General features: G+C 51.8%; 1 protein-coding gene across 1 annotated transcript in view; it reads right to left on the bottom strand.

The window, feature by feature from the left end:
- LOC142853975 (cadherin-23-like) overlaps window positions 1-12,574 on the bottom strand; it is a 246,940-nt gene extending 234,366 nt beyond the window's left edge. Inside the window, exons 1-2 of the mRNA XM_075979128.1 lie at window positions 12,508-12,574; window positions 8,216-8,293 (exon numbers count right to left, since the gene is read on the bottom strand). Of these exons, the coding sequence (XP_075835243.1) occupies window positions 8,216-8,293; window positions 12,508-12,574 (145 nt within the window). The remainder of the gene's footprint in view (window positions 1-8,215; window positions 8,294-12,507) is intronic.
- Window positions 12,575-13,305: the final 731 nt, after the last annotated feature.

The raw sequence follows: 13,305 nt of genomic DNA, 5'->3' as shown, positions 1-13,305 counted from the left end.
AACGAACCTCCTCTCCCCCGGCCATTACACACGACTCCAAGGGGTGCGGCCAACAAGGACGCTCATCTTCCATAGGTTCGAAGGCCTGATGGCCCAGGAATCAGAAGTCCCTAAGTTCACACTGCTGCATGGACAGAGCCAGAGCCCAGGGTCTGTGCAAGGCTCTTCCCACGGGGAGTGGCCCTACACTCAACCATTGAGCCTCATTCCAGGGTGACGGGCTCAGAGAGGATTCTACCAATCCTGCGGGGGAGCAGAGAGGAAAGTAGAAGCCCAGCTCTGGCAATTATCTGAGGGGCTGTGGGCACCTAGCAGGTTTCCACATCTGTTAGAGAAAACACAATAGCACGGGCGCCTGTCACTCTTGGTGAGGTCATGCAGGCCACCTAGCTATGAGACCCAATCACCATAGTCGCTTCTCTCTCTCTCTCTCTCTCTCTCTCTCTCTCTCTCTCTCTCTCTCTCTCTCTCTCTCTCTCTCTCTCTTAATCACAACAGCTCAAACTCCCATCTAACACCCAACCGGCCCTCTGGTGACTGACCTGTCTGCTCACCTTCTGCAGTACCCCTCCTGTGGCTTCAGCTGACCACAAGCAAGCCCTCATTGCCATCTCCCCTGAGACACTTTCTCTGACCCTCAGCCCCTGGATAAATTCCCCCCTTCTCAGGGCATTAGCATCACTCTGAAGCTCATGGCTCCCTGGAGTGAGCTGGTCACTTATTATGGGGTGGGTAAACATCCATCCTCTGAGCCAGGGATTCTTAAAAGCCAAGACTCGCGCAGAATCTGAGACGGGTAGTTTAAGTGCACAGGGCTGGGACTCTGGCCACACTAGGGTCAAGTCCAACTCCATCCTGCACACGTCATGTGACCTTGTGTATGTTAACGTCTCTGAGCCTCTGCCTCTTCATCTACATAAGACGGGGTATGAGTCTGATACTCGAAGATTGCTATACAAAGCCGGTGGAGCGGTATATTTCGAGACAAAGCCGTGTGTAATAAGAGATAGCTACCACTTCCCCAGTCATCTGTGATCTGCGTCCCTTGCCCCCACCCCCCAGCACAGCCTGGCACAGGTGCTGAGTGTGTGCCATTCACAGCCTGACCACACGACAGGTGGCCATCCTCGTTATCATTAGTATTATTACGGTGGCATTCTAAACACCTGCCCCTTCTCCCACCCCTTCCCATGGGCAGTGCACAGCCGTGGTGGCCCCCAGCTCCAGGTGTGCTGGTCTAGAGCCTGCTAGGAGTAGCTGCACCCTCCAGGTCCCTGTGAGGCCAATGATCTTGTCTCACACCTCTGTGGGAGTTCTGGGCTACCCTGGGGAAGAGAAAGGTCGTAGGAGTGGCAGTTCTTCTCTCGGGTTCTACTGCTCACTCCCACCTCCCAGAACGAAGAGGTCTTGGGTTTCAAGATCTGGTCACCTGTACAGACAGGACAGACTTCCTTCTTCCCTTACTGCCAATCACAAGAGGGTGTGGGAGACCCCAATTGCCTCTGCTCAGTCACTCAGCCCCCAGGGCAGAGAAGCAATGGTTTTGGAGCCCTATTTTGAGAACTACAAGTCCCAAGCCACACTGATTCTGCAGCCCAGGATGTTGCTGCTCCCCCAGACCTGGTCCTCTCTACACTGTCAGGGCAGACCACAGCCACCAGTGACTCCCAGGGACCTGGGGTGAGCTCTCTCCTCGCTTGCCCCTCTTTGCATTGCTGAAAAATGACTGAGCAGAACGGTGATTTCCAAACTGCCCTAAGGAGGTCCTAATAAGGACCAACCTATGGCCCAGGGCTATGAACGCAGCCCAACATGAAACTGCAAATGTACAAAAGGCATTATAAGATTTATTTTTGTGATTTCTTTTCTTGTTTGTAACTCAGTTATGCTGTTCTTGAATGAGAACCTTGAAGATGACAGCGAGGAACCTCTGTTGGGAGTTCACTGTGGCCTTTGGGCCTGGGTTAGAGTAGATACACAGTGCAGGCTGGTAGTACCACTCTCTCTGCCCCTGACCTGAACTTCCGTCAAAGCCCATTATTCTTCCTTAGCACTAACACATGTTAGAATAGGTGCTTTCTCTCCCTTTCTGTCTGTTGCCCCCTAGCCAGCTCACTCCTTTGAGACAGGGATATGGAGCTTGCAACAGCACCCAAAAAATGTAAAATATTCAAGGGAAAGTCTGGTGTGTGTGTGTGTGTGTACAGATATCCAAGGCTCCCGGGCAAGAGTCAATTTGCCCAAATATTACCACAGCTAAAACATGAATTTAAGATAAATCATATTGCCTGCAGGAAAAGAGGAAATTTTGGTTTACTGGGCAAGCTGGTAAAAATGTAAACACACTTAATCGTTAACAGCATCATCGCAATGTTCTGTCCCTGTTTTCCATAATTGTATCATATTTGTGCAAGACGTTAATGGCAAGAGAAACTGGATGATGGAGACTCTCGGAACTTTTCCTGCAGCTTTCCTCCACGCTTAACATAATGGCAAGATAATGTTTAAAAAAAAAAGTTAGGCATGGTGGTATATGCCTTTAATACCAGCACTTGGGAGACAGAAGCACGCAGAGCTCTGTGAGTTCAAGGCTAGCCTGGCCTACATAGTGAATTGTAGGCTAGCCATAGCTATATAAAGTAAATAAATAAATAAATAAATAAATAAATAAATAAATAAATAAATAAATAAAATTATAGCTCTTAGCCTAAGGTGGTGTTCCCATCACTGGGAAGATGGTCCACTGATGATAACAACATGGTCTTGAAGGTTATCCCAAGACCACAAACCAATGCAATATACAGTGGTCCTCAGTAGCCAGACATGGTGGCTCAAATCTGTAAGCCTAGCCCGGAGGGGTTACTATAAGCTCAAGACCAGCCTGAGTTTATGTCAATATAGAACCCCAAATTAATAAATAAAGAATAAAATAAAACATTCCTGTCTCTCTATGTGGTCTAGTGCCCACTACTATTTTGGCTCTGCCCCTCCCCCCCAGCATTGGCTTGGCCAACTGTATGGGCTGCCTCGGCCAAGAGTGATGAAATAGCTCGCTGTGATGGTTATGCCCACTTAGATTTTCCCCCTCACCCCCAGACTAGGTCCGGGGCTGCAGTCAATCTTGAGAGGCCTGGAGCCTTCCTGTGACATGGACAGTCATGGCATCTTCCTGGATGGTGCCCACAAAGATCCTCACACATAATGGTTCAGGCCTCACTTTCTCCATCTGTAAAGTGGGACAGTGTTGACTGAAGCAGTGATTACAGAACTGTCCCTCTAAGGGCTCCTGGGTTCCCAGTGGTCCTTTTGAGGAGTCCTCAGGCAGGGTGAGGGTGAATTTAAGAAATCCAGGCTCTTGGCCCCCAAGACAGGTGAGGCCCAACCTTTCGTGTCAGCAAGGGTTCTGACCTCTCCCTCCATCCTGCCCACCCTAGTCTCTTAACTGCTGTCATTCACAGGGTCACTGCCCCTGTGCTAACTGCCGGCAGCAAGGCTGGAACCACATACAGCACATGCCCCTCAGACCGTCAGGACCCGGCAGCCCCTCCCATCTGTCTACCCTGCTGCTCCAGCAGTTTGCTTAGCCGTCCTCACTGAGAGAGTCCACAGCCCCATGAAGGCCTGCGTCAGTCCTCAGGAACTGTTCGGGGCAGCAAAAAGAAATAATGGTCTCCCTGTGGCTGCCCTCCCTCTCCTGAGAGATGTTTGTCTGCCCCTTTAAAGAGCCACAGGAAGGCGGCCCAGCAAGGAGGGAGAGCCCCTTCACACTACGGGGGTTGAATCTAGTCCTAAAGGCCCAAACTTGTCCCAGAATGCTCTCTCGCTGCAGAAGCTCCTTCTCCACTGTCCTGTGTCCCAGCTCATATTCTGGTCCCTCCATCCCAGCCAGCTGTGCCATCACCCCCTCCTCTCCCACCACTCCCTGGGAGATGTCAAGAGTGGCAGGCAGGCATAAGCTCCTCCATGTGTAAGACCGCTGCAGCGGGGCCTGCCCACCTGAAAATTGCTTTCCCCAGGTCCAGACAAAACAGCTGGGCATTGATGGAGTTTGCAGAAAAATTAATCAGTGCCAACTGTCAGCAGTGCCAGGCGCCGCCTGGGCCCGCTCCATCCTAATGCCTCCCGAGCTCCCACCTTAATGGCTCCTGACAAGACTAATTTCCTCGTGCAGGTGATTAGCGTAGGCATTATCACCTTCTCTGTGACTCAAGACACTTTGGGGGTGCTGAGGGGCTGCCTGGGAAAGTCAGCTCCCTGTGAATCCACCCCGGTGACAAATGGAGGGATGGGGAGCCAAGGGAAAAGAGCTGGCCAGATGCTCAACGGTCATCCATTCACCCATTCATCCATTCTCCCCCTCACCGGCACCCCCGGCCCACTCTGAGCGGGGCTCCGCACTTGGGGAAAGGCAGCTGCAAAGCGGAGATAACGAGACATCTGGGGGGGCTTATGGCGAATCCATGAGGGGTCACACAGCTAAAGTGCTTAGCAAGAGTCCGCAGGAGGCCAGGAGTCAATACGCCACAGCAAATGCCACCGCTCCACAATCTCATACCATACCTAAATACTAAAATGATCATTAATCGTCATGCTGATATTAATAAAATTAATATGTAAACACTAACAACCCTGTGGGGAGCTACACACAAAGAGTGGGGACAAAAGCCCCGAGGTGCTGAACAGAGCCAAATAACAAAGCTGACAGGCATGAGAGAGGGGAGGCCGCGGTTCTCTGGGACTGGTGGCCTGGGCAGTGAGCAGGGATTCACCAGGCTGGGAAAGGAACCAGCACTGGAGGAACAGCCTCTACGAAAGCTTAGCAATAGGGTAGGTTATGCAGTTCTGGGTTCCAAGCAGTTGGATATGGCCAAAGAGCAGGTATCTATGGGGAGAGGGGAAGTAGGTGGTGGCAGACACTTTTACTCCTTCCTTGGGAAGCTTTGGGCTGTGGGCACTTATAGGCTGGAGATAATCACACAGTTCAGGGCCTGAGCTCTGAAGGTAGCAGACAATACAAGTGGCTCTACTCCCTCTAGACCCCACCAGGAGCTGGGTAGGTTGGGTCTTTCCAAGCCTAGCTGGGTCCCTCCCTGGGCTAGCCATGCTCTATGTCCCAAGGGTTTCCGGCAAATATGCTACATGCAGCTCCAGCAGGCAGCTGGGATGATAAAAATCGCCATCTTTACATGATGTGGGTCAGACCATTCAAACGCACAGGCACGTTTAGCGTCTGTGCCATCTGGGGGAAGACTCTCCTGGGCCCACTCTCCGAACCACTATCTCCACTATCACTGACACACACTGTCAGGGAAGCAATGCCTGATGCTCTGTGAGGAAGCCAGTCACAGCCTCAGCCTTAGAAGATCCTCACACCGACTTGAAGACACAGATATTCCTAAGACATTCCAAGTTCCAGACATATGTCAGGCCCAGGGCAAGGGTATGGAGACATGGATTTAGCTCTGTCCACCTGGAAGCATCCATAATCCAAGACAGGAGAGAAATGAACAGCCATGCTTGTCGCCGAGAGGGTAACCAGGCACAAGAGAAAGCCTGCCACTCTGCCTGGAGGGACCCAGAAAGGGGACCGAGAATGGACCATAAGTCATGGGAACGTAGATGTGAAAAGAGACGCAAGAGCTGAGTCCCAGGTCCTCCAAGGTGGAGAGGTGGAGCTGATGCTTAGGGACCAGCAGAGATGGAGGAAAGAAGCCTGTGAAGATGGGAGAGGATTCCCGCAGACCAAGAGTTAGCCACAAATTCAGCAGCATAGAGAGAGGGTGAGGGTGATCTTTATGTTGTTCCTTGAGCAAGGGTACTGATCAATAGCCCAAGCTGTCCTTGAATTCACAATCCTCCTGTCTCAGTTTCCCAAGTACTGGGGCGGTGAGCCTACCCCACCAGACTTTTTAAGCAATAAGCCACCATGGCTTATTGCTGATCTTAGCGCCATCCACATGGGGTACCTAGGGTAGACTTTTAAGGCAAGCTGGAGTCAGCAACCATCTCACGCTTCAGGTACCTGATGTCTGTTCATGGCCCACAGCTGGTCCTAGGTATACTTGATGGTCACTGACCTGACCAAAAATGGAGCCATAGATCTGTTCTGGCCCCCAGTCCCTCTGCCCAGGCCCTGATCCCTGAGACTGATGTTCACATCTACAGCAGGACCCACACAGACAGGGGCCCTGCCATGGGAAATGGGGCTGTGTGGACAAGCCAGAGCAAGGCTGATCTACTTAATGACTTCATTTGGCTCCTGTCTTCTCTGGCTAGGAGATGGTCTTCAAAAAGACAATCAGGCAGAGGGAACGGGAGCCTGGAATGGCAGAGATAGCAACAACACGTGGCTTCCACACTCTGCCCTCCCACTCCCTCCCCTGCCACATGCCACTCGGAAATTGAGGGCAAAGGATGAAACACTGGGCAGGTAGCAGGCCAATCTCTAACCCTGGGGAGATCATTACCAGAAACTACACAACCAAAGAGCCTTTTGTGGAGCCCTTCCTCAGATACCCTAAAGGGGGGCTGGCTTTGTTTTCTAATGAACTGATACATAAAACCACTTAGGGCACTGCTTGAGACTTAGTACGTGTGGCTGTTAAAAGAACAACTTCTACCTACATCACTTGCATTCCATTATCGTTGTGGGTTTGTTTGTTCTTGTTTTATTTTGCTTTGTTTTGTTTGAAGGCTTCAGCAGATAGAATTAGACCAGTGGGTAAGAGTTCTGGGGAAGTAGGTTTTGTATCATTATTAAGAAGGAAATTTTGTTCCTGAATTTTTCCATGGAGGAACCTTGTGGGATCGCAAGCCCCGTCCCCAGGGGTCCATCCAAGTCAAAGCCAATAGCATAACCCAGAAGCAGACAGCCCAGCTGCCCCTAGCCCTGGCAGTGGGAGAGCTGACGCTCAACCTGGCTTGGGCTCTGGCATTGTCCTGCATGCCAGAGTCACGTTCTCCGTGTGTTTAGCAGTCACTTGCAGGCCTCTGGTTGGCAGGAAGCCTCAGTGACCACTGCTGGGCCATACGGAGTTTTGCCTCTAGGGATATGACATTCTAGGTGTGAAAGCGTAGCTTTGGGGTTAGTGATGTTTCAAGTAAGTTCATTTCCCATCAGACCCATGAGGGGGATAGTCCATCACCCATTTCAGACTGGCGTACAGATTGACAGAGGAGGCAGTTGTAAGCGGTCAGACATCAAAGTCAAGTCCCTAGGGTGTTTCCCTTTCCACATAGAAAGCAAGGGCCAGGCCCCTGTAAGCATGCCTGCCACATCCATGGGATGCCACACCCACCCTGTGAACAGCCCAGGCCATATGAGTACCAAAATTACACAAGAGACTCAGGCATTATCATAGACCCTAGAAACAGGCACAGCCAGACCACATTCCATTAGATCCAACTTTCCAATATCTTCTCAATCTCTCCTCACTGAAATAGAAATAGAGAACCAGAGGACAGTGAATTTGTGTCCAAGGTCACAGAACTAAGGACCAAAATCTTGGCTTCTGATTTCTAGGTTAAGGCCCTGTTGTCCAGATCCTTAAACAAAAGAAAGGGGGAAGTTAAAAAAGTCGCTGGTACCCTTCCTAAGAGGGAACAGCAGAGCTGTCCCTAAGCTCCCCAGAGCCAGGATTGATACCACAGCACTAGACAGCCATTCCTGCGGTGGCTGCCAAGAGTAGCCTTCAAGGGGCTCCAGTGCTTGGGAGGGACTCCCAGGAGCCAATCAATGCTGGCATTTGCAGAAGACAAGCCAGGGCTGCAGCCAAAGGTAACAGGAACGGGGCCCGCTGGACGGCTCCTGACGGACCTGCAGCCTAGGACTCCTTACCATCAGTGCCCACTCTGTCTACTCTCATCCTCCTTGCACAGTGGGGCCTCTGGGCATGCCAAACGATCATGGCCCCGCAGAGTGACAAGGCAGAACGCAGCCAGCCCTGCTCCCTCAGGAGGTCCCTCTGCCTTTCTCAGCCGGCACCAGAATCAGTTCATAGCTGGTCACCCCTCAGCTTCTGCCGTCAGCTGTGTCAATGCATACCCTCCGCCACAGAGGACTGCCCACTGTGGGCGAGGTGACAGGAGCAGATTCAAAAGCCAGCCATGGAAACAGTAGGTGAAGGCAAGGGATGGACCTCCCTTGCACTTGGGCCCCACTTCCTTTCATCACCCTATACTCCCCAAGCTCCCGCCAGCCCAGGTACCAACTCACCCACAGGTGTGTCCTCGCTGATCAGCAGGTAGGTGTCAAAGAAGTGATTGATGAAGAACGGTAGTCGGTTCACCTGGCCTGCAAGTCAGAGGACAAGGGTGTCAGCCTGGTGGCCCCCGCCAGCTTTCTGTATCCTACTGGGTGACACAGAGTGAGTGTGGGCCACATCAGCTTCCCAAGATGGGCAGCCCGGTCACAAGTGGCTGCCGGGCACTGGCCCTAGCATGAAATGCATACAAGACTTTTAAGGTGTTGCCTCCCCACCCAAATCTGTGGATACCATCTTAGCTAACCTCTAATATCGATGACACATTGGAATATAATTTGGAATATCTTAGATGAAGTAAAATATATTATTAAAATGAATTTCACCATTTCTCTTTACTTTTCTAATACGGCTCAAGCTCACACCCGTGGGCTATGGTGGATTTCCACTGGGCAGCACGTCTTGAAGTAGAACTTACGTGGACTCTAAAGGGTCAAGGGCTTGGCTGCTCGTGGTCACCCTGGCATCCACGGCAGGGCCTGGTGTTTAGAAAGCCCCCAGAGTGTGTTTGTTGTGGGAAGAATAACAATGATGACAGTAGTGGCAGCCACTATCTCTGGAACTGCTTCTCCGTGCCAGTCCCTCATATCACCGCAATCCAGTAACAGAAAGCCAGGTGTGAAATGAGGCTGGCCGGAGTACCTCGGTCTATATGGCACCCGGACATCAAAACGTGCCCTGTTAACCAAGGGACACTCCGACAGCACATGTGCCGTGGGGGATGGGAAGAGTCAGGTGACATGTGCTCACTGGGGGACTTCACAAAGCCCCTAACAAGCTTCCCCCATGGCTGGCTTCTCCAGTTCTCTGCTTCTTCCTGGGGGCTTCAGTAGGCTGAGGGGACTACTTACCTGCAGTCACTGAAAACTGGGGGACCAGGTCAGTTTCTGTGGTTCAGCCCCTCCTACAGGGGTTCCTACAGGGAGCTCCAGGGGCCTACAAGGGGCAGGGACAGCTCCCTCACTCTCTTTTCTACTGACCTGGGTGCCCTTAAACTCATGCCAGACTCCCAGAGGGTGAGAAGCTGGCATCAGGGAGGGAACTAGGGACATGCAGGAGATTGGGCATCTCTTTCTCCTCCTGCTTAGACAGCCAGACTATGATTGTTTCTGGCCTCACTCTTCCTGGCCAGCACTGCTGATTTTTCCATTTCACTTCCTAAATTTCAAGCTTCACCTCATTTCTGTGTCTCTTCTCCCAGGAAGCCCTCCCTGAACCATCCCAGATGTGCTCATGCACCTGCACATGTCTGTCCCTCTCTGAACCATCCCAGATGTGCTCATGCACCTGCACATGTGTCCCTCTCTGAACCATCCCAGATGTGCACAGGCACCTGCACGTGTGTGTCCCTCCCTGAACCATCCCAGATGTGCACAGGCACCTGCACATGTGTGTCCCTCCCTGAACTACCCCAGATGTGCACATGCACCTGCATATGTGTGTCCCTCCCTGAACCACCCCAGATGTGCACACGCACCTGCACATGTGTCCACACTCACATAGACACCTCAGATGTGCACATGCACCTGCATATGTGTGTCCATGCTCACATAGACACCTCAGATGTTCATATGCACCTGCACATGTGTGTCCTTGCTCACATAGACACCTCAGATGTGTACACATGCCTAAACCCATGTGTCTGTGCTCACAGCAGCAGTCTCGGGAAACGTTGGTAAAATGGCACCTCATCTTCTTTGAAACCTCCTTGTCCTACATCTAGGCACAAGGCTTCCCGTGCTTCAGTTTACTTGTGTGCAAAATGGCAATAATAACAGGGCTTACTTCACAGCTAACCTGGGGATTCAATGAGATTACATACACAAGGTGCCCAGTGCTAAGCCTAACACACAGCAAGCTTTAATAAGTGGTAGCTATCATTAACCCTGACATGAATAAAAGTGCTGTCCAGAGGGGAAGGACTCTGAGACCTGTTGCAGGCCTTGGGGGTTGACATAAGGAAGAAGAGGGCCCTGGGCACCCCAAGCATGCAATAGTGGGCTAGGATTGTGGGTGGAAAATCAGTGACAAGGGAAACCTTGTCTGCAGCAGCTTGATTTATTTCTAAATTTTCTTTCATAGACCTCCTGGCATTCAGGGATGCCATGTCTAAAATTCCTCATACCTAGCACCCAGGCTCTAGGCTGGAGGAGGATTAGAGAAGGCTTGTTTGGGTCTTTGTCCACTCAGAGAGCAGAGGGGCCCATGGGGTCTATGGGGACAAGGATGGGGAAGGGGCAGGAGGCTGTAGCAGAGAAATGACAGACTAAGAGGGTATAACATTGTTGAGGGCCTATCTCACCTCTGCCTCCTAGGGATAGACAAACAGTTCATTCTGGGGAGCCAGGTCCCCAACAGGGAAGGGCCATGTGACATAGTCTGGAAACCAGAGAAGGGCTAGCAAAGGAAGATGAGTGGCAAGGGAAATGGGAAGCCCCACATTCTTCAGCACCAACCCCCCAGGGTCAGCACCAGCCACCTGCCACACTAAAAGGAGCAACTTCGGCCACTTAGCAAGCGTAGATGTGGTCAGCAAAGCTAGCCAGCACCCAGGCAGATCACCTATGCTTTGCCATAGAATTTGCTGGGTGGCCTCAGGCCACTTGCTGTGCTTCTCTATTTTCTGTGCCCCGTGAGAGAGAGATAGCTCTACTAACAACAGGGTAAGCACTGAGCAAGCATTCATCCAGTACTCGATGTACCAGTCAGAGGACTTGATGTTTATATTGATTCACAGGATTGACCTGTGCTGCCCCTGAACTATAGACAAAGAAAAGTGCAGTCTAGGGAGTAGGGAGGTTCAGAAGCCATCCCAAGGGAGACCAGGGGCAGAGAGTAAAATCTGCGTGCAGAACACCTGAACAGTCTTTGAAAGCTCAAGGGAGACAGTCATCTCCCTGAGCAAGCTGGGACAAACCTGCTATATATACAGTTACATGTGTGGCTTTTTAACAGGCAGACCTTTAGTGAAGCAGAGTAGCTCAAGAGAGTTCCACAGAGGCAGAGACAGGTTCTGACTCCTGCAGGGGTCAGACCAGGAGGGGTGGTCATCTGATTAAAAATAAACAAACAAACTCAGGTTGGATGACCTTGGACCATCCACAGCCTCTCCTCTGTAAGAGGTCCTGAGACTACGTCCTCTCTGTCTCTAAGAGTCTGTGAGGATGGAATGAAGTCCCAAGCTGTTTAGATGGGAGTGAGCTCCCTACGGCTGGGGGCATTCAAGTAGGAAATGGAGACGAGGAGAGGAAACGATGCTAGCGAAACTCCAACAAGCACTCTGTCCTCCAGAGCCCCACAGCTCCCCGGAGGGAAGCAGCTGAGAGGGGTCCCGTGGGAATGTGTTTGCCTGTGTCGCCAGGCACGTGGTGCCCATAGCTGTTCTCTGAGGACACCCTGGCCCTGGGAGACACTGTGCATGGCATGCCTGTGGTCCTGGCCTTCCTTCAGTGCAGCTTCCCTGTTCCTTACTGTCTGCTGCCCAGAGGCAAGGACAAGGTGCCCAGGTCTTCTTGGTGGGCACCAGTAGCACTAGAAGGAGAGATTCCTAAAAGAAGGACCATTCTGGGCTATCACATACGTGTGCTCAGGCCACCCACAGAAATTCTGACTACCCACACCCCACCCATGTCCAGGATGCCTTCTCCCCTCCCCTCCCCTCTAGGCAAAATAAATAGCTTTCCTGCTGGCCAAGTGGTAACTACCTGCAGCCCAGTGACTCTTTTCCCTCTGAGGAACTTCTCTAGGGCCAGTGACGTCCCTATGAGCACAGCCTGCACAACTTGCTGTGTATTAACCCTTCACATCCTTCTCCTACTGAACTGAGCCCCCTGCATGTGAGCTGACGCCTCTGCTCCCTAGAGGTGGCATGCTATGCATACAACATCACCCAGCAGGTATTAAAACATAGCTGGGACACTGAACAGACCTGTGACCCCTTTCCACAGCCCAGGAGAAGGACAGTCATGGTCACAGATCATGGGATCTAAGAATTTCTCAAGGCTCCTCCATGGCTTCCTGGGACCCAGGCTCTGGGGACAGCCAGTATTTTCAGCCCTCTGCAAACTGCAGGAGGCCACCCGAGGCCTAGAGAGGGACATGTCTCTTCAGTCACATGGCAAAATATGGTCTCTGGGGCCCGAAAGCTTTAAAGTCAGGCTACTGGTCTGAGCAACCTCCAGTGCAGCCTCCCCAGCGCTGGCTGGTATTAGCAGAGAGACTTACGGAGAAGGTAAGAGGGACTTACCCCAGGATCCAGACACCAACATGAGAAGCCAGAGCACAGCACAGGAAGTAGCAATGGGACACCTCATGGCTCCTGGGAATACAAACAAGGAAAAGAAAGAGGGTGTGAGATGCAAACTTCTGGAACTCCAGAATCCCATTTCTGAGAGCAAAGCCTGGGATGGGAACAGGGAGCAGCTCCCATGAGAAGACAGTCGGGGCCACCCACTCTCAGCCTAGTCCAGGTCTGAGTATATCAAGTGGTCCGAGAGTCCTTGGGCTTTTCCAAGACGGATGTGTCAGGCAAAACTCATGGCAGACACAAAGGACTTGCTGGAGACACACTCAAGGTTCAGGGTATCAAAGGACAGGCTGCAGCCTCTGCCCTCCGAACGCATATCCTGCAGAACAGCAGAACACTTGGGAATGGGGTCGAGTGTGGTGTTAAGCAGGAAGATGGGGCCTGGCAAGTTCATCAAACCACCCAGACCCCAGAATCCTTGTTCCAGGTTCTCACGTCCATCGTATTATCTCCTAACCTGGGAGGATGAGAGGAAACTCAGGCCATGGTGTCTGTGGTGGTCTGAATGAAAATGGCCCTCATAGGCCCATAGGACAAGGCACTATTAGTATCTGTGGCTTTATTGGAATAGTTGTGACCTTGTTGGAGGAAGTGTGTCACTGGAGGTGGGCTCTGAGGTTTCAGAAGCTCAAGCCAGGCCCGGTGTCACTTTCTCTTCCTGCTGTCTGCTAGTCTGGATGTAGAACTCTCAGCTGCCTCTCCAGCGCCATGTCTGCCCACATGCCACCATGCTTCCTG

This window comes from Microtus pennsylvanicus, chromosome 7, assembly GCF_037038515.1.
Source record: "Microtus pennsylvanicus isolate mMicPen1 chromosome 7, mMicPen1.hap1, whole genome shotgun sequence".
NCBI classification, from domain to species: Eukaryota; Metazoa; Chordata; class Mammalia; order Rodentia; family Cricetidae; genus Microtus; species Microtus pennsylvanicus.
This window is presented reverse-complemented; position numbering and strand designations above follow the sequence as displayed.